Below are 23,337 nucleotides of genomic sequence, written 5' to 3'. Positions count from 1 at the left end.
ACTGATGTTTCAACTCTCTCTCTCCTTCTCCCTTCCTCTCTCTGAAATCAATAAAGATATATTTTAAAAATAAATAAATAAATAAAAATTTTAAAAGGTATATTGAATGAATTGTATGGTATATGAATTATTCTCAATAAGACTAGTTTTAAAAACCAAGTTATAGAACACTGTATACAGGATACTAACTTTAATGTTAATGTAAAAAATAATGCACACAACACACACACACCCATGTGATGTATATACACAAGATACCTGGACAAGAAACAGATAAATTAACACTGGAAGAAGCTTGTTGAGGACAAGTGTAGGAAGGAAACTCATTACCATATACCTTTTTGTACCTTTGGAATTGTGAACTTGTACATGAATGACCTATTTTAAAAAATTTATAAAAATTTTATTTTTCAGTATCAATAGGCATTTTCCATTCTATATATCCAACCTACAGAGAAAAGACCAATCAATGGCCCACATAATATATTTAACGTTAATCATTTATTGCCCTGTGATTTTTTTCTGTTTACTAATCTTGAATTTTGATTCAAATCTTTTTCATCTGTTACCTCTTGATATTGTTTGTAAACCTTTGAGGGCAGAGACATTTCATATCATTTATAACATTTCATACAACAGGAACTCAAATTTATTTTTAAGTAGTAATACATGCCAGGAAAAAAGCTAAACTTTGAATGTCATTTCTTCATTTAATCCTTACAACAAACCTAAGTAGTTGGTATTATGATCCCATTTTCTAAATTAAGAAAATGAGGCTTAAAGAGATTCAATAATTTACTTAAAAAGCATATAGCTAGAAAACAGTGGAGCCAATGTGCCAGCTCAGGTCTCTCTGACTTAAGCCCAATCTTAACTACCAAGATGCTGACATTGTTCTCATGTACATGCTCTATCGCTCTTCATTTTCCTCTTACGTCTCCTCCTCAGCCTCCTTGCTAACTCTTCTTCCACTCAACCCTGTAAATAGCAATATTCACTGAGATTCCTTCTTTGGCCTTCTCATTCCACTTGTATCAAAGGCTTTCTCACTTTCCAGAATCAAATCACTGGCAAATCCTGTCAGCTCTACCTTCAAAATACATCTAGGATCTAATCCCTTCTGGTCTTTTTTTCATATTCTTGTAAAAACTTTGCAGCCCTTGCACCTCATTATAGTTTATTCTTAACAACGTAGTCAGAATAATCTTTTGAAAATTTAAGTCAGAACATGTCATTCCTCTATTCAAAAATCTTCTATTGCCTGGCCGGGCGTGGCTCAGCGGTTGAGCGTCGACCTAGGATCCAGGTCATAGGGGTTCGATTCCCGGTCAGGGCACATGCCCAGGTTGCGGGCTGCAGCCGATCAATGACACTCTCATCACTGATGTTTCTATATCTCTCCATCTCCTTTCCTCTCTCTGAAATCAATAAAGATATATTAAAAAAAAAAAAAAATCTTCTATTGGTTTCCTATCTCTAAGAGTAAAAGCCAGAGTCCTAACAATCACCTATAAGGTCCTCTTACACTTTGCACAAGGCTCACTCCTTCAAGTCTCTGCTTAAACATCACATTCTCAATGAGTCCTTCCCTAATCACCCTATTTTAAATTACAATACTCTTCCCACTGTACTCCCTATCCTGCTTTCCTATTTTTCTCTACACACCTTACTAAATTTTACTTTATTGTGCCTTCCCCCAGCAAAACATAAGCTCCACAACAGAAAGAATGTTGTCTACTTTGTTCATTGCTATATCTCCAGCACCTATGTGAGCTGGCATATAGTAGGCACCCCATAAATACTTTTTTGAGTAAGTTCCAAATCTTTATTATCAGCTCTCAACTTTTGAACAGGAGGCCCACATTTACAACGGATTACCAAACATTTCCAAGTTCATGTCTCAAAGACACTTAAGCCCCAAACTGAACTTATCTTCTCTATTGCACAAAACTGGCTTCTTCTCTTCCTCCCAACTTAGACTAACGGTGGTATTACTACTCAAATCTTGGAGTCATCTTTCATTCCTCCCACATCTAACTGATCTATAAATACTTACAATTCTATATCCCAAATTAAATTCATTCCCTTCCAAGTAGACACTACCTTATTTCAGGTCTTACTAAGTTTATTCACTTGACCAATAATTACTGAGTACCCTCTGCATGTCAACCATTAAATTAGGCACAGGGAAATCATCATGAGCAAAATGGATAGCGTTCTTGCCCATATGAAGCTTACAACCTAGTAAGGAAACAAGGTAATCAATGATCATATACATAATACTTAACTGATTAAAAAAAAGTAATGTGTCCTATGAAGGCATTTAAAAAGTGGTCTGTCCATGTGTGGGTAGGGAGAACCTATACTATCTAAGGGTTGCTTGGATAAATGATGTTTGACATCTGAAAGGCAGCTAGCAGTTAATTAAATGAAGATGTGGGGAATGGGGGTGGCAGGAGCACTGCAGACAAAAGCATGTGTAAAGGTTCTGGGTTCTGAAGTAAGGAGAGGAAGTAATGTGCAAGGATTAAGAACATAAATTTTGGCCTGGCCAGTGTGGCTTAGTGGTTAAGAGTTGACCCGTGCACCAAGAAGTCACAGGTTCAATTCCCGGTCAGGGCACATACCTGAGTCAGGGGCTCCAATAGATGTTTCTCTCTCATCATGTTTCTATCTCTCCCTCTCCCTTCCTCTCTAAAATCAATAAAACATTTTTAAAAAAAAGGGGGAATAATAGAGGCATTAACTTTCAAGAGTTATTGAGAGAATTAAATCAGTAATGTATGTAAATAGCTTTGACCAGTGTTTGCCACATAGTAAACGCTATTGTTAAGCGTTAGCAACTAATGAACACATTCATTCTGACGAATGAAATAAAATAAAGCTACTGTGGTTGGAGTGTGAGAAACTAAGCTGGAAAGATTGGCAGGTATAAAATTAAAAGGTTTTAGGCAGGGGAGTGAATAATATAATAAAAATGTAATTGGTGAAATCTCTCCCTCTCCAGATCCCATCTTCCATACTGCCAAAAGGACACACATGGATCACATCAGCTTTCTTTCAAATTTCCAAAGGCTCCCCACTTTCTGCCTACATGGCAAAAACCAAATGCCGTAACAACTTAAAAGGCCCTTTTCAATATCACTCCAATCTACTTTGTAGTCACACAATTCACCCAGTTCCCTTTAAAAACAAACCACCACCAACATATATGCACTTTATGCTTCAAAATTACACATCTCACTTTTTCAACACTCTGGCAACTTGCAGACCCTTCTCATTCTCTCTTCTATAGTACTCCCTTTTCTCACCATTGACTGGAAATTTGGTACAGTTCAAAGCATTTTCACCCACAAGTCAGTCTCTACAACTGTGTTAGAATGGCATTTCTACAAAATCTTGACAAATCTGCAGCTGATGTGGACTTACCTATCAATTCAGATATTTTTCTTCCTACTTTAAAGCTTGTTCCTTTCCTCTGAGGTCCCATTCTAAAAGCCCAAAATTTCTTTATAAAAATGGAAAGACTTAAAAAAAAAAGAGAGATAAAACCCTAGGTAAACCCAAGACAAGATTACTCTATCAAGATCAACAGTGGAACCAAACATTAACTGTCCTGGAAGTCAGAATTAAAGGCATGGGTTCTTAACCAGAGGTCCATGGACTCCTCAGGGCTACATGGAAATTTTATGAAGCCCCTCAAATCGCATGCAAAGTATGTGTACATGCCTTTTTCTGGGGAAAGGGTCCATACCTTTCATCAGAGTTTCAAAGATATCTGTGACCTCCAAAAGGTTAAGAAGTGCTCTAGAGAAAAAGCAAAGACAAGCAAATGTGATTAAAAGAGTGAATCTTTTTTACTTTTTAGGCTGTCAGGGGTACCTCATGTTCTTAGACTATAATACCTGAAATCAGGTCAGAGGACATTATCCAGTCAAAATAAAATTTAATACAGTCCAAACAAACACAGCTTTTATGGAAGGAGGAACTCCGTAAACCAACACAAAATCCATAAAGGCAAGTCACAAGGCTGGTGGCTTACTCCAGGGGTTTCAAAAATGGGACTAATAGGAAGAAAATATTTGATCTTCTATTCATATTTCCTTTTTATCTCATTCATTCAAAAATTCCTTTTCTGTGTATGTTTTATGACATACATAACAGTATAACATTATTTACATAAGTATACATACAATGGAAGTGGTTGCTGTTTTTTTTTACTTGTGGTAATAGGAGACCACGGATATAATCTACACATTTCAGTACCACCAAGTTAATAGTAACTCCAGAATAACACAAAAAACCACTAGTACAGTTTGGAATCCAAGAGTTAGAAATCTATCAGCTTTTACAAAAAAGCTAATCGACGTCAACTAAAAAATGACTAAAAGGACCTCTCCCTAACCTTACTTTCGCTACTTTTATTGTTTTTAAGTTCAACAAGCTTTACTTTAAAAAAAAAAAAAAAAATTATCTTTATTGTTTAAACTATTACAAATGTCCCCTTTTACAATGAGCTTTAAAGGGTCAGTTTTCAGCTTCAGCTAAATAAGCTTGGTTTGTCCAAGGTTCCCAGGATGATGTGACCGAAACATTTAATGGGAAAACTACTTGTGAAACCACAAATGGTCAACTAACCAAGATATTCTCATAATTCACCCTAAAACAAATTATTCTCTTCTTCCAGGATAATAATAATCTAAATGTGAGAAAACTACCAAGATTCCCAAGGCACAACTTTAAACAGGTGATTGAGAGTGTCACCCAGTAGTGATACCAAGAGATGCAGAGTCCATCGCGATATGAAATGGGACAGAGATAACCCTAACCTTGGAAATGCTTTTCCAAAATATTACAGCTATAAGTGAGTTGTCCGCCTGGAGGGAGGTAGGGGGCGGGGGTTTGCTGGCCGGGGGAGAACCGCGTGAGAGAACTCAAAAAACTTTTAAAGCCGAGCTATCTGTGCCTTTATTAACTCAAGGTTTCATAAACCCCAGGTTTCTATGGGGAGACCTATATTCTGAGGCCCCTCCTCAGGTTTCAAGGTTTCCCACGAGAGCGTAACCCCATCTAAAAAAAAAAGAAAAAAAAGAGTGGACGTATTTTCTGGATCACGTTTGAGACCTAAATAGATAGAAATACACAAAGATGCCAACATCTGCTAACGGGAACCTCAGCATGGGACAAGAGATAGGAAAGCATCAACCCAGGATAAAAAAAGGGGTGCAGGGTGAGGCATGGGGCAGAGAGGTGGGACCACTGACGTAACGCAGTTCTGACGAGAAATGAGAAGAGAACAGGTTGAAGGCACTTACACAACCCGGTAGAGAAGTGACGGACGATACAACGATGAAGAAGGGAGCCGAAATAACAAGTACAGATACAATAAAACCGTGAGGAGCATGGGAAATTAGGACAGGCGTAGTGAGGAAGAAATACGGAGGGAGCCGGAAAAAGTGGAAGAGCCTACAAGGAGAACACTTACGAAAGTGGACAAGCCACTCCCAGAATCCAGTCCCCAGAAAAAGTCCAAGTCAGCCCTTTTCCCCCTTCACAGTACCTTCAGTTTATGGAGCTCCACCGTCTCCGCCGCCATCTTGTTACCCCTCCACTCCACTAGGCCCCCACCCGCTGCCTCGGCTTCCAGGAGCTCCCGCCTAGGCGCAGACAGCCAGGGCTAACCAATCACTGCCACTCTTACTACCACCTCATACCATCAACTCTTCCCATTAGTAAATAGCTGCCGTCCTCACTCCCCTAGCCAGCTTTCCCCACCTCTCTCGAAAGGTGGGGCAGGGAGAGGGGCGGGTTCTGTGCCTTCCGAACGACGGAAACGGAGACCAATTGTGCGTCCCCATTGCAGACCGCCAGCCAATGGGTAGTGGCAGCGCTAATTCTGTTCCACCCATAGGGAGACTGCAGATGAGCAAGGGCGGCTGCTTCCTGGCGACCACGGGTGTAGAAGCAAGCGCTGCGCCCCTAGCCGACTGGCTTTTGAAGCTTGCAGGTAGGGGCTTCCAGGAGACTGGAAAGGGGTGCTGTGGGAAAATGGTGGGAGGCGAACGGTGGTGGGGGGCGAAAGTGGGTGGGCGGGGGACGCGGGGGTGGGGGTGGAGCGGCGGCCAGTTAAATACCGAGAGAAGAGCGCTGAGGAGAGTCGACGTAGGAGAGAGGGAAGCTGGGAGGAGCATGGGGCATGTTCAGTATTAGGGCTTAGGGAATTTTAGGTGTAGGGGGCAAGAGCTGCTTTCTAACTAGACATCATCAATTTGAGACCAGCACGATTTTAAGAAGCCAAGTTCAGGCGATCTGAGCCGCCCCTGGATTCGGGGCTGGGGCTCTGTCTGGAGGCTCTCAACTCAAGTTCCTTCCTAGCTCAATCCAAAATCCTGGGTAAATTCCTCAAACGCCCTACGCTTGAGAAAAGGAATTGGGATGTTGACTGTTTATATGCCAAGGGGATGAGAGACAGGACGGACAAGCCTCCGAGTAAAAGTGGAGATTGGAAGCTTTCCCCCCTCACTCCTCTTTAGTGAATCCTTGTTTCCCCTGGCCTTCTTCTGGATTATGGGTGTATGTAATCTCTTCATGCTTCTTTATTAATTTATTCAGGGAAATAAAGTGAGATACTTCTGTTTCCCATGCTCCTTGAAGCAGGTGCCCAAACCTAGACTTACTCCTTCAAGTGACAGCTGAACTGTAAAAATCAGAGTATATTATTACCACGTTTCTAAGATGTAGAGAGGACTTCTCTTGCCTTTTAAGTTCCAACCCCTCCCCCAGTCTTCAGTTTTTCTTTGTGCATGATGGGGATGTTCTTTCATTCCCAACAGAGTTCAGGGGATTTGAGCTATTCAGGAGATAATGTGGGGGCAAAAGTCAAAGAGGGGTGGACAGGGAATTGAGGTGGACTCTTGCCTGATCCCCCACTGTGGTAGGATGAATGTGGGGGTGGCACACAGCGAAGTAAACCCCAACACACGAGTGATGAATAGCCGGGGCATCTGGCTGGCGTACATCATCTTGGTAGGCCTGCTGCATGTGGTGCTACTCAGCATCCCCTTCTTCAGCATTCCTGTTGTCTGGACCTTGACCAACGTCATCCATAACTTGGTGAGCACTAAACCACACCCTTGTACCCACCCCAGGCCTTTCCCAAACAAAAATCAAAATCCCCAGTTACTTGGGAATATATATCTTCCTTTTGGGATCTTAATTCTTGGGATAAAGGACTATATTCTGTCCCTTCAAACTCCTCCCTTCTCTCCTCCCAGGCTATGTATGTCTTCCTACATACAGTGAAAGGGACACCCTTTGAGACCCCTGACCAAGGAAAGGCTCGGCTACTGACACACTGGGAACAGATGGACTACGGGCTCCAATTTACCTCTTCCCGAAAATTCCTCAGCATCTCTCCTATTGTACTGTGAGTCTAGGGGGAGATATGGGAAATGCTCCAAAAGCCAGGTACAAAGGCCCGCAGGAGAGTTTTAAAAAGCAGTCTAATCACTTAGACCCTTTGAAAATATTATGACATACTAGGTATAAAATCTAGGGAGTGCAGTAAAAAGTAGAAGGCAGTAATCAACCATTCTTTTCTGCCTCCTTGGTGGTAGGAGAATGGACTGAGAAAACCAAGTAAAACCAAATGATTTTATACTTCCAAAAGATGTGAATAAATCAAGGCAGAACTGATGTAAATCTGTGAAAACTGACTGGGGAGTGGAAGCAAAGAGGACTTACCAGTGATACAGGCTGAAACTGTTTCAGCTATCATTTGCCATGTCATTGACAATTAAAAACACACAAACTTACAAATCTCCAGTTAGAGGTGCTCATCATCTCCCTGACCCCTAGGATATTTTCAGATATCATAGGACTACATGCAATAGAACGGGTCATTTAAAATAGAAGAGAAAGTCACTGGAAAGGCCAGCTTCACTTAACCTATTTCTTTTCTTCCCAGCTACCTCCTAGCCAGCTTCTACACCAAGTATGATGCTGCTCACTTCCTCATCAACACAACCTCATTGCTCAGCGTACTGCTGCCTAAATTGCCCCAATTCCATGGGGTTCGTCTCTTTGGTATCAATAAATACTGAGGGATGGGACTAGGAACAGAATTGGAACAAAAGGCTGTAACATCTTTCCCTTCTCCATACTGTCGTTATCTTGAAAGCCTGAGAACTACACAACTGTTTCCAAACTTCCAAGATGAGAACAGATTGGAAAATGGGGCTCCCTGGGCCTAGCCCTGCTAGGAGCAGGCTTCTTTGAATCAGGAAAGGCAAATGAGGTAAGGGTCAAATCACTCTCCTCCACAGGAGGCCATATTTGGTCAGCGTGTTTGGTTTTTCCATGTCTTCCACCCCCATTACCCTCAGTTCTGTTTTGCTGTGTATTTCCCTTAAAATAAAGGTAATTTTTTTCAGATATGGCTACTATTTGGTCAGCAGGGAGGGTAGGGAGATGTCCTCATAAGGCTGGGGAAGAAGATGGAAGAGTGACATAATGCACAAAACCTCTTTAAGATATTTTTTTATCCCCTTTCCCTTAGTTCAGTAGGAAGTGCCCTTCACTCTCAGCTAACACTTATAGAAAGGATTCTCAAATAAGAAAAAGGACACCAGCTATAAAGACAAAAAAGAGAGGGAAGAAACAGGTTGCCAGTTACATATTTATAGAAAGATAATCCCCTGGCTTTAAATAGTTATGTATATACAAATACGAACAACTTAAAAAAATACAAACCCTTGGATCATAAGGGGGCTGCCAGGAACCCCTTTATCCTTCCCCTCTTCAAGGGAAGAGGGCATGAGTCTGATTTTTTAAAATCATTAGTTTTGGCCATCCCTGTACCAACAAGCATGAAGTTGGGCAGTTACCCACAAGGTGAAAGTCAGGAAAAATTCAGAGTTCCCACTCTCTGAACTCTATGTATCTCCTTTAATTAGGGCTACATGCTTTCTTGTTCTGTCTTAACTAGTACATTGGGTTAAAGGAGGGAGCTCCCTCCTAAAATGGGTCAAGAAATAAGATAGACTCGTAGTTTAAAAAGGGGGGGTGTCATCTGCTGTAGAAGCAGAAGACAACAAAGGCATACAGACCCCAGGGAAATACCGAGTTCCCACACTACTATGGGGAGATATTGTCCAGCCTAGGTCCATGCCCTAGGTGCTTTGCTCTAGCCACCCCCTATTTCTTTGGTATTGTCAGAAGACAAGATTCAGTTCCTGGGTGCTGGTGGAGGCGAGAGAGTGGTTCTGGGGCTTCCTTACAAGTACTGAGTGAACAATTTGAGCTTAAAAGTTTCCCTTTTCTAAATATTTAAAAATAAATCAAACTCCATCCTGTGCTGTACACAGCCCTTTTGACTCCCTGACATTGATTTGAGGAAAGAAGAAAACAAGTGTCAACGTTGGAAGGGCCTCCTCACTTTCTTCCGCCTCTTCGGTTTGGCTTCTCCCTTGGGTACTGTGCTGTTGGGCTTGGAAGCTGCAGTGGCCCCAGGGCCAGGATGAGGAGCTGCAAAGAAGTTCCCATTGGACATCTGTCCTGGGGGTACTTGAAAGATCCGGCTCAAGAAATCCTGAAGGTCAGCAGGAGGAGCATCTGGGGTGGCTCTGAGAGGAAATCAAGAATGAGGCGAGAGAGATTAAAAGTCAAATGGTTACCTATGTTGCCTCTTAATACCCAAGTTAAAGATATATTCAGTCAGTTACCAAACTTGTTAAAGGGTGAGACATCTAAGTGTCCTAAATACCATGTCATCTGTAACCATATTCAGAACTAGAATAATGGATAGATTATTGAAAGAAATACCACCGCCCAGCCAGGCATGGCTCAGCGGTTGAGCATCGACCTAGGATCCAGGAGATCACGGTTCGATTCCCGGTCAGGGAACATGCTTGGGTTGTGGGCTCAGTCCCCAGCCAGGAGCCTGCAGGAGGCAGCTAATCAATGACTCTCTCATCGTTTCTATCTCTCTCCCTCTGTCTGAAATCAATAAAGATACATATATATTAAAAAAAAAAAAAAAAATACCACCTACCTCTGTCGCCCACTGGTTCCTGGGATCCGAGAACCAAATGAGATGTGATAGGGCACTCTGTGAGTATCTGGGGAGATTCCCACACGCTGGCATCCAGCCCACTCTGCACACATGAGAAATAATTAGCTAATACATCACAATAAGCCTGTATTTCTAGAGAACAGATGTGTACCTGTGATGTCATACACTTTTCCGTCCATCAGTGCAAAGAAGGTGATCTTGAGGCCCAACATACTTGACTCTGCCCAAAAGTCTCCTTCTTCAGCAGGATGCAGCCTATTACACTCAGCACAGTACCTGGCACTCTTAGGTTCCCGGTCCATTTCAAACCTCCTGCAAACCAACAGAAGGACAATTCCTCAATAATTTGTCAAGCCTGTGTCACTGCTGTAGTGTTATTACTGACAAATGTGGCTGAAGGACCTTAAATTATCTCCACTCAGTTGTTATATATGCCTGTGCATACCCTTCTCTCAATCTTCTATCTTAAAGCTAAAAAATATCTTTTTTTTTCTTACTGATTCAAATCCCCAATCTTGACATATCAGAAGTGGAAACCTAAGGGTTCTTTTACTTACCATCTGTATCCCACAACTACCAATAATACAAAGAAGGTCTTTCGCTACCCAACCCCTAAGCTGTGGCTGTTCCATTCCTGTGTATCTCATACCTATGCTTTCCCTGGCATCGGCTGCACATCATAGTATTCATTGCCTCTTTGAGGTCATCCTGCAGCTTGGACAGAAACTCATTCACTGACCGGCTCAGCTCATTCTCTGCCATTCGTTTCCTAAGAGAAGAAAGGTTTTGTAAATCAGAGGGTATTGAGCAAGGGACAAAAGGAGACAGATCTATTGGCTTCTTAAGGCCTGTGGCCTACAAGCAACCTCAATTCTCTCCACCTCAGAGAGCCTCCACCTATAACTTCAGGGACCTCTGCTATTGAAGACTTTTCATTTACCCCACCTGACAATTTCCCATCTCCAACTTACATCTCATATTCCTTCCGCCTTTCAGGATTGCTGACAATGTCCCAAGCTGCCCGCAAAACCTTGAAGGCCTCCTCAGCCCGGGGATGATGATTTTTGTCAGGATGAACCTACCAAGACAAAGATTTCATCACATCCATTCCAACCCTCTCCCCATCTTGGGTCAAAACCTCATGTTAAGTGGTAGCCCTGGCCAGTGTGGCTCAGTTGGTTGGGCGTCTTCACATGCACCAAAAGGTTGCTGGTTTGATTCCAAGTCAAGGGCACGTGCCCAGGTTGTGGAATCAATCCCCAGTAGGGAACATGCAGGAGGCAGCCTATTGATGTTAGCTCACATTGATGTTTCTTCCTTTCTCTCCCCATCTCCCTTTTGCTCTAAAAAAAAAATCAATAAACTATTTAAAAAAAAAAATCACGTCAAACGGTTCTCTTTCACTATCCTTTTGGAGAGTCAACATAGCTTAATAATTAATTGCTCTGGCTTTGTAGAGAGATCTTGGTTCAAGTTCCAGCTCTGTCACTATTAGCTATATGACCTAGAATATTTTATCTATCATGGATTGTTGGGAATATTAAATGAGAATACATGTGAAGTATATAGCACAGAATCTGTACTAGGGTGATCCACCACCCCAGTGCATGTGGGATTGTCCCAGTTTTAGCACTGAAGTTCATGTCTCAGGAAACCCCTCAATCTCAGGCAAACAGGGATGGTTTGTCACTTAACCTAGCATGCATACTAAGCCTTCACATTTTAACTTTATTGTCAGTTATAAAGTAAGAGTTTCAGATATGTTACATCCTCAAACACTTTCCTAACTTTAAATTCTCGTATTTACTTAAAACTTCAAATAGTTTGCCCTTCTGTCCCAGAAATGAAATAGCATGATATTCACAGGCTTTTTATCCACTTTTCAGCCTTTTCTCCAAGACAGACAATACCCTCTCTTCCTACAGCTTCCTTATTGTTCCCATCTTCATTCCCCCAAACCACAGAGATAAAGCTAATCTCTTGACTGATGCTAAATAAGCAGAATGCTGTTAAATCCCCCATATTCCCAAGCTTATAGAACAGCTTTGTAGTCATGGTCACTCTGGGGCCTAATAAGGGTGGTAAGAGGTTCTATAAAAAGCCCACAGGCACTCTGACCCAGAACAAGGGAGAACTCAGAGATGTGGGTCAGGTGTGTTGAGGATCAGGGAACTTATCATCTCTACTCCAAGGAAGTTGAAAATGAGATTTTTTTTTTTGAAGAATGGTATTCCCCAAGAGAGGGTATCTGCTAAAAGACATGAAGGTGAGAAAAGTGTTTTATTAGTAACAATACGAGTGTAAGCAGTTGTTCACCATTCTAAGTATATCCCAGGCTATCCACTAAAGGGCATCCACTTCCCACCAAACGAATTTAGTCCTGTGATAAGTACAGGTCTGGTACGTTATTGTGCCTTGAATAGTTAATGGAAACCATGGTTGCCCATTCCTCTGGTGTCATGCAACTATCAAGGTAATCTACACACTGGTATTTTACCAGTCCAGTTCCATACATTCAAACAGGTTTCCTGTGCAATTTACACACATTATATTCATAATATAATTCTACTTGTACAGGAATAGCAACAATCATATCCAAAAATAGCAACCTAATATCAACCTAATAGCAATTTGATTGCACGCTTGTATTAAATCATTTCTCTCAAGCATGTGGTGCATCACAGCTTCCACCTGTAAATCCCCTTTTATCAACAAAAGCAACCATATTTTCAGGTATGACATACATTTGCACATGTATCTCTAAGATTTATATCCCATTTTCCTTCCCTTTCCCACTCTGGGTTGCTGGTCTTGAAACAGCTTGTTTTCTTTCACCGGGTCCTGGAATAATCACTCACATGCACTCCCTGAACCATCCCATACTAGGTCCACACTTGCCTTTCTGGGACAGATTGTTGGATTTCCCTGTATTCAAAAAAGAGCCAGCGCAGCTCAGTGGTTGAGCCTCGACCTATGATCCTGGAGATCAAGGTTCTATTCCCAGTCAGGGCATATGCCCTGGCTGCAGGTTCAATGGCGTGCAGGACGCAGCCAATCAGTGACTCTCACACACTGATATTTCTCTCTCTCTCTCCCCCTTTCTCTCTATGAAATCAATAAATAACATTAAAAACAAACAAACCAAAAAAACAACCACCACCACCACCAAAAACCCTCATTTGTTCTGGGAGAGGAACTGACAAGCTTTCTGACTAGGCCTCTTCTCCACCCTAGCCAGAGGGACTTCATCTCAATGTTTCAGGGTGAGTGAGTCCAACAACAGGTCATTTCTTTTGTTAAGTGCCAGAAGCCCTTCCATCCTTGCTGCTTGACACGGTCCTTTAAGGAGGAGACATCTGCACAGCAAATGCTCCATGGGACTTGGTGTATGGCATATCCCTCTTCCTATGCTTGTTCCCCTTTCTAACGCTCTGTGTCCCTTACCCGAGTCACTGCACCAGAAAAGGGCATTGCCCTAACTGGAAACTTTTCCCTGCACCAGAAAAGGGCATTGCTCCAGCTGGAAACTTTTCCCTAGCAGGGGGATTGGATGGGACTAGAAAAGACAATGATTCAATAAAAGCCCCAAGCATTGCAAAAATATCATGTGCTGCTTACAGGAATTCAGACTCAAGACTGTCAGCAGAAGAGTTAGGACTTGTTAGGCCCACTATCCCGGGGGCCTTCCCACCAGGGAAGAGGCCTGGGTTGGGGCCCTGCTGACTCGGCTGCCCAGGGCAATCCACAGGGAGTCCACCAGTGAGTTCCCACTAAGGAATGTATTACTGGGGGATGTTTATATTAATGGAAAACTCTGGGAATCCCCACAAGGAAAGAGCAGACTAGGAAAGAGAGTATTTCAATCTACACCTGAACCCTTATCATACACAGGATGTTACAATGAGGATGGACACCGCATAGTTAATTACAAAGGCAAACATACACAGGTACAAAACATCCCAAGCTTCTTAGAAAGGCTAGGGAGAACAGGACCCCCTTGGTGCCTGTTAGATGAGAAGGTGAAAAAGGCTTTGCGCAAACAACTTAGAAAATGCCATTGTAAATTATGCAGGCAGTTCCCTTATCTGACGGACTGCCGCAGGGAGTGTCAGCGGAGAGACTACGAATAGGCGCCAGACGGTAGTTACTTCCCTTTTAGCTTTATGGTAGAACAATAAAGTAGTAACCTTAGAATAGAAATAACAAACGAGATTAATCTGTAGAATAGCCTATAGAAATATAAATAATAGACAAGACTAAAATCAACATAGTTAAACAGAAATAAATTCTTTAGCAAAAGTCAGATAGAAGGTATAAACATTAACTGTGAAGGGTTAAGACAGAAACCAGAGCAAAGCATGATGTCATGTTGTTTAACCAGCAATAAAATCAAGTAGTATAAAGAGAGTTGTAACAAGGCAACAGAGAAGCTGACTGTCCTGACGCTCTGAACGCTGTCTCCGTGTCCTTCATTCTTTGCTGATGCCGTCCACACCTTTGGGGACCCCTGGACCGCTGGGGCTGGACCCCGGCAGTTAAGAAAAAGAATCTCATGACCAAAAAAAAACACCCTTAAAAATGAAGGAAAAGTCAGAATCCATAGTAGAGGTGGCAAAAGTCTTTATGACTCTTTTCTAAGAATTAAAGTTACTCTTCCACTTAAAGTTGACTTTCTTCTCTGCCTTCCCTTTTTTCTGCTCTAAAATTAGAAAAAAAATACAGGAACAAAGAGGGACAGGAAATGGGGGAAGGATACTCACCATCACTGCCAACTGCCTATAGGCCTTCTTCAGTTCAACATCTGATGCTGTGGCTTCAACCCCCAACACATGGAAAGGATTTAGCTCATCTTCAGGAACCCCAGCCATAGTCAAGAGTCGGGTCACTTCCTCTTCAGGCAGGCAGTAGCGACTACTAGCTACAGGTGCATTCCCCTGCCTGTTAGTCCTCTGTTTGACCCAAGGCAACTCCAGCCAATCCCACTGAACCATTCTTACCAGCTGCTGCCACGGCCTGCTATCTCTCAGCAAAATCAGACAACGCTGCAAGGTGGGAGAATCCAGCCAAGAGAAGAGCCAGATAGCTTTACCCCTCCAGCCTAACCGATCACCTAGTCTCACAAGAAACCTCCAGCCCAACTGCAGACAGCCCAACAAGAGGGCCAGAGCCAGGAGCAGCAAAGCACCCAGTAGCCTAAGAACACGGGTGAACAGCCCTGACCCATAGCAAAATCCCTGGTTCAGAAATTGAAACATCACCTGGGCCCAGACACCCAGCCGCCCTGCCCAGGCTCCCGCCCAGACTCGAACAAGGTCCAAATCACTGCCTTTCAGCTTCCTGCATGCATAGATGAGATGGCCACAAGTTTCCACATATTCTCCCACCAATACCAGCAGTTCGATCAACCACCAAAAGCCTGCTTGTCCAAGCTGACACAGTTCTTCTGCTCCCCATAATCCCAGGCCTCTGTGCTTATTTGCTTGACTTCGTTTCCGGCCCAGCCGATGTCGACCAGGGGACCTGGGATCTCTGCGTCCACCCTTCCAAGTATCCTCCTTGGCAGGAACACGGTGCCGCTGTCTCCGAGATAGAGGTTTCTTTCCACTGGACATACGGGAAAAATCACTGGGGAACTTGGGTTCCTCATCATCATATTCCTCTTCCAACTCTTCATGTTCCCCTAAAGCTGGAGAGGTACAATGGTGGCAAAAGTTGCTAGAAGAGCTATCTCCTCCCCCAGAGTAAGGCCCTTCTGGGATTCCAGGGGTTCCCTGGCAGTTGCAAGCAGATGGAATGGAAAGAAAAGGGTTCCCATCCTCCTGGTGCCCAGCCTCATTCTCTCTTGAGAGTTCCTGGTCCACTCCTGACTCTTTTTCTGCCTCACTCTGGTCAGAGTCCTCTCTATCTCTAGGGGGTCCTGGGCCCCTTGGGGGGCCATGGCTTGGATCCGACCAGTGGGCTGGGTTTGGGGGCTGTGTGTACTTAGGACTAGAGTGCTTTGTGAGGCAGCCGGTACCATTAGGAGAAGGCCTCGCTGAATCCCTGAGTCCTGAGAATGAAAGTATTTCAGGGTCCACAGAGCGTCCTAAAGTCCCGAGGGAGGCACCACCACTGTGGTGGCCTCCACACAACCCACTTTCTCCGGGGTGCTTCTGGGCCATGACCCCGGGGCTTCCTGAAGATTTTAGGTCACAGCCATCATGGTAAGTTCTGATGCCTGTAACAAAGGTATCAAGGTGGGGATAATCAAGGATAGGACCAAGAAAGGAGTTAAATAACCTTAAATTGAGGATATATATAATGCATCCACCTCCCTTGGCTTTTCAAGTTCTTTTGGGGAATTCATTACCCCTAGCAATAAGCCAATACTACATGAACCACAACACTGCTCCCTACCCCCTCCTCCAACTCCACTTAAGCTTTTCTTCTTTCCCCTGAAAGATACAGTTCTGAATCCCGGAAAGAGGTAGGTACCCCAAAGGGTGTGGTCTTAGGGTCACTCTGGGGAAAAAAGGAAAAACAATCGGAAAGGAGGGCCGTAGGATTCCTGAAAAGGGTGGGTTAGAAATGGAGCTGCCTTTTGACCCAGTGATTCCACTCCTAGGAATGTATCCTAAGAATCCTGAAACATTAATCAGAAAGAATATATGTACCCCGATGTTCATAGCAGCAGTTTACAATAGCTAAGATCTGGAAACAGCCCAAGTGCCCATCAGTAGATGAGTGGATAAAAAAGCTGTGGGACACTTACACCATGGAATACTACACAGCTGTAAAGAAGAATAATCTTGTACCCTTTGGGACACTATGGAAGGACCTGGAGAATATTATGCTAAGTGAAATAAGCCAGGCAGAGAAAGACAAACATCACATGATCTCGCTTATAGGTGGAATCTAAAGAACTTAATAAACTGATGAACAGAATAGATTCAATGACATGGAAGCATAGATGAGACTGACCAATGTCAGAGGGAGTGAGGAGGGCGGGTGGGTGGAGGGGGAGAGAGTAACCAAAGAATTTATATGCATATATGCACAACCCAAGGACACAGACAATGGTAGGGAGAGGGGCTGGGGAGGGGGAAGGGACGGGGTGGAACGGGTCATTGGGGAGAAAAAGGGACATCTGTAATATTTTAAACAAAAATAAAATTTTAGAAAAAGGGTGGGGACCCTGCGGCCCTCAAAGAAAACCTGGGGGCGGAGCTTGGGGTTGCCCCTAAAACAATCTAGGGGACCCTAAGACTGGGTAGACCGAGAGAAGGTAACGTACCAAAGAGCGACGGTAACTCCTCCCCCTCGAGCTGCAGGACCCAGAGCCAGGGGAGCTAAGGGAGGAGCTCCCCCGGCTCCGCCTCCCGCTCAAGCTCTGCTTCCGCCTTCCGTCTTAGACACAGGCGCCGTTCTACGCCTATTTCCACTTCCGGGGTCACCGCGCAAGAGACAGGAAGGGAAAGAAAAAGCGGTTGCTGGAGGCGCGAGCGGGTCTAGCAAGCGCCGTCAATCAGAGGAGGCGGTCCTCCGGAAGCAATGGCACCTCCCCTTAAAGGGCCCTCGCTTGGCCCTCCGCGTGCTCGACTTCAGAGTGGAATCCCCGCAAGTTGCACCCCTGAAGCGAAGCAAGGGGGTGCTGCACCAGTGCCTGCGGTCTGGGGGCAGAGTCTCAGGGTTCCTCTTGCTGGATTCTTGGGCTTTGCCGAAACTGGGAGATAGAGGACAGCCACCAAGCCACAGTCTGTTTCCCTTGCAGACAAAACTAGGGAGCGTAGAAGGGCCACCGCCCTGATCCCTTTCCCTACTGGCTGTAACGAAGACAGAGGCCCTTTTGTATCACGTCCTCTCATAGAATCGAGGAGAGGGCGCCCCGGGCCAGCCCCCGCCCAGGTTCCCCTAGCGCTGCCCCTGCTTTCCCAGCAACCCTCGGCCTCCCCGGCTTCTGACCCATCTGGCGAACTGCCCCGTGTAACTGCAGCTCCCACGGCCTGGATCCGCCCCTCTGGACGCAGCTCCCAGGCCCCGACACGGACCGGGGCCCAGGGACTGACAGCGTAGCTCCGCTGGGCTCAGGACCTGAGCGAAGTGCCAAAAAACACTGCACTCATCTGCATGCTGCTTTACATCTCATTTGCATCCCGAGCTGTTCGGTCGACGTCGACAAGCGACCCCTCCCCCACGCAGACCCTACTCGGGTCCCCGCTCTGTCGGTCCCCTCCTCTGCACACGCCTCTCTCGTTAGTCCCTCTTCCAGACTCCGTCTTACTTCGCAAGTTTGTCCACCCACGAACCCCTCGCCGGCGCCCCCGGCAGCAAAAGCCCCTTCCCCGAATCCCCAATCCGGACCACCAGGTTCTCCAGAAGACAATACTCCAATTCTCTGGGAAGTGGAAGAAACCAAGCCAAAGCTAGGGGGGCGCTGAGACCCCAGTTGGGGCTTTGATAGCTTCCAGTCGTCGAATCATCGCCTAAGTATTCAGAGACCTTTCTCCAAACCTCCTGTGCACCCAGGACCCTTCCCTGCTATGGTTGGCGGGGGGGTCTCTGGTCCCAGCCTCCAGCAGTAGGCAAACTGGGTCCCCCACACACAAGGGAAAGAGTTGGAGGGGCCCGCCCCGTGATGTCACCCCCCCACCCTGTCCCCTTCCTCCGCCCCCCAAGCTGATTGCATTTAGCTCACCGGGCTTGGGCTACGACTTGCAAGAGTTTAGGGGGCAACGAACTGAGTGGCCCTGTTGGTACCCACGCCCGACAGCCGCCCGGACACCTAGGACCTCCGGGCAGGGATGCAGCTGGGGGTCTAGGGAAGCACTTCTACCCCCTTCCTCTCCTCAGCCCTGGCAGGGTGGTGAGTAGTTAACACCCCCTCCCCGACCTCTCCTTGTTTAGGGTCCCTAGGCTTCCTAGAGAATTGAGGAGAGGAACCCCAGGGATTCCCCAAGCCAGCCCTCCAGCCTGTTAGGGTCTTGATGTCCAAAAGAAGACAGCTGAAGGAATGTGCCTGCATCCACCCTACCCGACTCCCGCAGTGCCCCCAGTGCCAGCCCCTCCTTGGTGTTCTCCTCTCAGGAACTGAATTCAAATCCCACTGGCATCCCTGACACCTCTGGGGAAAGGGAGGGGTAGGAAGTCCCAGCGTCCTGAGGGGAGGAGCAGGAGGCTACCAGGATGTGAGATATCTGTGGGCAAGGTGCCTGCTTATTACATGGAGGGGGGGGCGGGGGGTTGGACTGTGGCTGGATGCCCCTTCCCCCAACAACTCCATCTTCCTGTGAAGCAGAGGCTTCAAACCCCTGACAAATGTGGATGACTATCTCTACTTGATTCCTTGTCTCGAACTCTTTTGGTGCCTGTTTTCCCCCGCCCCTCTTCCCTGGGGTTGGAGCAGCTGTCTGGAGACCCCACCATGACTCATTCTCTCCTCTTTCTCCTCCTTCTCCCCCCTTATTAACCCCACCCTTCCTAGTCCAGTGTGGTAATATTGAGTCCCAGCTGCAGATGGGGCAAGCTTTCTTTTCAGCTGGAATAGGCTGCTGGGTCTTTAGCCTCCAGTCCTATTAGAGCCCCTGGACCCTTCCCTCCACAGATCTTAGGACTTCCTACTCCTCCTACCCCACCCTGGAAAGTCAGGGGGCAGAAAAAGGTTTATTACCTTCTAAGATTTTCATTTTAGTTAGTATCCTTGTTGCAGAGGGTAGTAAAGAGATAGCTGGCTCCCCTCAACCCAATCCTGTAGATTTCTTTAGTTACTCCAGCAGGGCCATGCTCCCTCCTGAAATTGGCCTTTCTTCAAATGAAATAGAGGTACAAAATCCTCAAGATTCATGGGCACCTGAGTTCCTGCCCCATACCCCCTTGCAGGTTTCCCAAACCCCTCAAGACATTCATGGATGGATGAGAGGAGCTGACACTGACCTCCCCCTCTGTGACCACCTTTTCTTCCTGCCATGGAGGAAGCTTTGCTGCCCCTGGCCATGACCTCTGACCCCAGGCCCTTTAATCAGCAACTCCCAGAGCCTCCAGACCCAAGATGTGTCTTGGAACCCCAGGATAATCCTGAACTGGCACCCGCCCTGGTGTGTGCTCTTTGCTGCTGCTTTGGAATCATCTACTGCTGCTTCGGTGAGGGTGAGGGCAGAGCCAGGGTTCTGGGGGGCAGCTGCCCAAGACTGTCACCCTCAAGGATGATGTTAACTTTCTCCTTTGCTCCTGGGCCACCTCTGTTCCTCTATAAGGGAATGCTTACCTTCAGTATGGCCCATGCTGCTCTTGCCAGCTCTTCTTGTTTATCCCCCACCCCCATGCCCTTCAGCTGTGACCCCTGGCACTCTCCCTTGCCTTCTACCTCAAACCTCCATTCCCAAATTATCCTCCATGTTTAAGGCTTCTTCACCCTTCCCCAATAACCTGAATCAGCTTATGCTGATTTCTTCCCATCTACCATCCCTGGAAGGATTAGACCTTCTTTCTGTACTTACTCCCCTCAATGCATCCATCTTACCTGATTTTTCCCTCCCATTCCCTCTCAGTTCCTGAGAAGTCTCTACTCTCCTGAGATTAGCCCTTTCTGCGTCTTGCCTTGAGGTCCCTGGGTGTGCTGCTCCTGTCTTATGCTCTTCTGCTTACCATCAGAGCCATCCCTGTGGACTCCTCCACCCCTTTCGGCCTCTCAGTGCCTGCTGCCTCCCTTCCCAGGCTACCGCTGCTTCAAGGCAGTGATGTTTCTCTCCGGCCTGCTATCAGGATCTCTGGTGATCTTTCTGCTGTGCCACAAGGAGCGAGTTCTAGAGACACAGCTGAGCCTGGAGGTGAGCGCGGGCATTGCGCTGGGCATCGGACTCCTCTGCGGCCTGGTCACCATGCTGGTTCGGAGTGTTGGGCTTTTCCTGACTGGTCTCCTGCTAGGCCTAACCCTGGGTGCCGGGGCCCTGCTGGGCACCGAACCCATCTACCAACCACCTTCAGCCTGGGTGCCGGCCGGGGGGCTAGTGGGGCTGGCACTGCTGGGAGCCCTGCTCACGCTTCGGTGGCCACGTCCATTCACCATTCTGGGCACAGCCCTGCTGGGTGCTGCGGTGCTGGTGGCCTGTGCTGACTATTTCCTGGAAGGGCTGGCACTGGGCAGTCGGCTGGGCCAACGCTTGCAGGCACTTCCAGCCTTGCCTCCTCTCTGCTGGTATAGCTGGGTCTTGCTGGGGACCTGGCCAGCCCTGGGGGCCCTTGGGGCCCTGGCTCAGTGGAAGCTCATGGATGAGGAACATGGAGGCCACGCCAATGGTGAGTTAGTGCCATGGTACAGAAGCACCCAGCCTGTGCCTTCTCATGTCCCCATGTCCCAGACTTGAGGAAGGGAAGGGGGAAAATATACTTGAGAGGAGGGCAGAGGTATCTAAGGTAAATGGGGCAGGGCATTGAAAGGAAGTTAAAGTTGGAGGAGCCAAAAGTCAGTAAGAATGAGAAGGAAAATTGTCAGGGGAGTGGGAAAGAGCTGTTGGAGACTGTTACGGAAGAAAAGGAAGATTTCAGGAAAGTCGGGGAGGAGAGAGTAGGAAGACTACTCCAAAGAAGGGTTTCTTTTAGAAGAACTGGGGGAGAAGACAAGGCTTGATAGAGCCACAACAAGGAGATCAGATGGATTTCTCTAGAGTGTGTGTTTGGGGGTGGGATTCTGGGTCTAAAGAGGCCTCCCTCAGTCTGTATTTCCCCCTCCCAAGCAGTGGTCTTGAGCCACCAGCGAAGGCATCTCCAACTCCTTCGGATCCACCAGCAAGAGGCCAAGTGGCACCGGACCTCCCCTGGGGTGGGGCTCTGTGAGGGCAGCTACCGGCGCCAGCTCCCCCACAATGCCCGGAGCCCTGCTGACAGTCTGGCTCCAGTGAGTGGGGGGAGGGGGCACTCTGCGGGATGGGGCAGAGGGGTACATGGGGATGGTCAGGGTGGGACAGGGACTGACCCAGGCCCTTCCTTCTGTCCTCTCTGCCCTGTGCTACTCCAGAGTTATCTCCAGAGCCTTCGAGAGCGCCAACTGGGACCGGGCAGCCAGGCCACAGCCCCCCACACCATCCTGGACCTGGATTCTGACTGTGGTTCCACTGTACCCCTTACCACACCTTCTGGTTCCACCCAGACCTGAGCCTAAACCTCCACTGATACCCCCATACCCCTAGCAAGGGCTTGGGAACACTATGTGGGCAGGGCCTGAGCCGTCAGGACTCACACACAAACTTCCTCACCTCTTAGACTTGGGGATGGAATCTGTCCTCCAACCTAGACCAGCCCTGTAGGGATAGGTTTCAGAGACAGAGAGGAATCTTGGGGAGGAGAGCGGAATGGAAATATGAGTAGCTACCTCTGTCCAATAATAGAGGTGCCTTGCTCCCTAAAGTAACTCCCTAATTCCCTCCAAATCAAGGGGGGGCCCCTTACCCAGGTAGCCTTTTATATACCCGCCTCAGTGTGCCACACAATGGTAAATTAAGGGGTTTTGTTTTTGTAGGAACTGTAGAAAATCAGGAAGCCTCCTAAAGCACTTGACAGCTTTTTGATGGGGAGAAGGGCACAGAGGAGCTCCAGTATCCCCCAAGCCCCTCATTAGAGGACAGTTGGGTTTCTGATTAGCCTTTCCCCCTGGGTCCCATAGGCCCAAGCCCTCTTCTCCTACCTCAGTTGGGGTTATTGTCCTCCATGGTGCTTCCCTTTCTCTCCTTCTCGATGTAGGGAAGACCAAGGGTCAGTGCCTGGCTCAGCCCCTGCCTCCCCCAAAAGCTGGCTTCTTGCTCCAAGGAGGGAGCATTGCCCACATGCCAGAGTGTTGCCCTTTTGCCCAAAGGAGCCTTGTATTCTGGGCTATATGGGAGACAAGTGCCTTCTCTGCCTCTCATTGTAGGTGATGCTAATCTCTTAATCAGAACTTTGTCCCAGCCACTAACCCTTTCTAACTCTGCCCACTATGACTCTTTTGCCTGATTCCCCAGACAGCATAAAGGAAGACATATCCCTCCTCTGGGAGCAAGGCTATGATGGGAGGGAGGAAGGACCTGGGAACAGGTAAATAAAGTGGCATTAAACACTGAACCAGGGAGTCTGTCCTCTACTGTTGCTGCTCTTTTGTTTCTTTGCACCCCAAAACAAAGAGCCATACTGACAAGTCCTATGTCCACTAAAGATTTGATAAGGGTTCTCTTAGCAGACTAGGCTACTGTAGGAATTACACACACACAGCCAGAGGAAGAATTGTTCAGTCCTCTCTTATGAACAAGGAGTTAGCCTTT

General features: G+C 46.6%; 4 protein-coding genes across 7 annotated transcripts in view; 2 read left to right on the top strand and 2 right to left on the bottom strand.

Moving 5' to 3' along the window:
* The window catches only part of SARNP (SAP domain containing ribonucleoprotein), a 45,934-nt gene extending 40,273 nt beyond the window's left edge, over positions 1-5,661 (bottom strand). For both annotated transcript variants that reach the window (XM_016214371.2, XM_016214370.2), the window contains exon 1: positions 5,561-5,661. In XM_016214371.2, the coding sequence (XP_016069857.1) occupies positions 5,561-5,596 (36 nt within the window). In that variant the 5' untranslated portion in view covers positions 5,597-5,661. The remainder of the gene's footprint in view (positions 1-5,560) is intronic.
* A 257-nt stretch (positions 5,662-5,918) lies between these two features.
* ORMDL2 (ORMDL sphingolipid biosynthesis regulator 2) lies at positions 5,919-11,431 on the top strand. 2 transcript variants are annotated; one of them, XR_001603298.2, is made up of 6 exons: positions 5,919-6,007; positions 6,939-7,113; positions 7,275-7,426; positions 7,967-8,296; positions 9,366-9,595; positions 11,069-11,431. XR_001603298.2 is itself a non-coding variant. In XM_016214386.2 (4 exons), the coding sequence occupies exons 2-4, from the start codon at positions 6,940-6,942 to the stop codon at positions 8,100-8,102; spliced, it is 462 nt and encodes a 153-aa protein (XP_016069872.1). In that variant the 5' UTR covers positions 5,919-6,007; position 6,939; the 3' UTR covers positions 8,103-8,431. The 2 variants fall into 2 exon arrangements, 1 of the variants encoding a protein (XP_016069872.1); XM_016214386.2 differs by lacking the exons at positions 9,366-9,595; positions 11,069-11,431 and having other exon boundaries at positions 7,967-8,431.
* On the bottom strand, positions 8,664-17,931 carry DNAJC14 (DnaJ heat shock protein family (Hsp40) member C14). Its single transcript, XM_016214384.2, has 7 exons — positions 17,346-17,931; positions 14,833-16,289; positions 11,044-11,150; positions 10,722-10,841; positions 10,224-10,384; positions 10,052-10,154; positions 8,664-9,623 (listed from the first exon to the last, which is right to left on the bottom strand). Exons 2-7 carry the CDS (start codon positions 16,231-16,233, stop codon positions 9,413-9,415), a joined length of 2,103 nt encoding a protein of 700 aa, XP_016069870.1. The 5' UTR covers positions 16,234-16,289; positions 17,346-17,931; the 3' UTR covers positions 8,664-9,412.
* A 1,016-nt stretch (positions 17,932-18,947) lies between these two features.
* On the top strand, positions 18,948-23,140 carry LOC107538224 (transmembrane protein 198-like). 2 transcript variants are annotated; one of them, XM_087814626.1, is made up of 4 exons: positions 18,948-20,188; positions 20,810-21,343; positions 21,781-21,941; positions 22,062-23,140. In XM_087814626.1, the coding sequence occupies exons 1-4, from the start codon at positions 20,014-20,016 to the stop codon at positions 22,197-22,199; spliced, it is 1,008 nt and encodes a 335-aa protein (XP_087670752.1). In that variant the 5' UTR covers positions 18,948-20,013; the 3' UTR covers positions 22,200-23,140. The 2 variants fall into 2 exon arrangements, with proteins under 2 accessions (XP_087670752.1, XP_016069884.1); XM_016214398.2 differs by having other exon boundaries at positions 18,953-20,188; positions 20,762-21,343.
* Positions 23,141-23,337: the final 197 nt, after the last annotated feature.

The sequence above is a fragment of the Miniopterus natalensis genome, chromosome 2 (genome assembly GCF_054644295.1).
Source record: "Miniopterus natalensis isolate mMinNat1 chromosome 2, mMinNat1.hap1, whole genome shotgun sequence".
NCBI lineage: Eukaryota > Metazoa > Chordata > Mammalia > Chiroptera > Miniopteridae > Miniopterus > Miniopterus natalensis.
The sequence above is the reverse complement of the archived record's forward strand: the minus strand, read 5'-3'. Positions and strand labels throughout refer to the sequence as shown.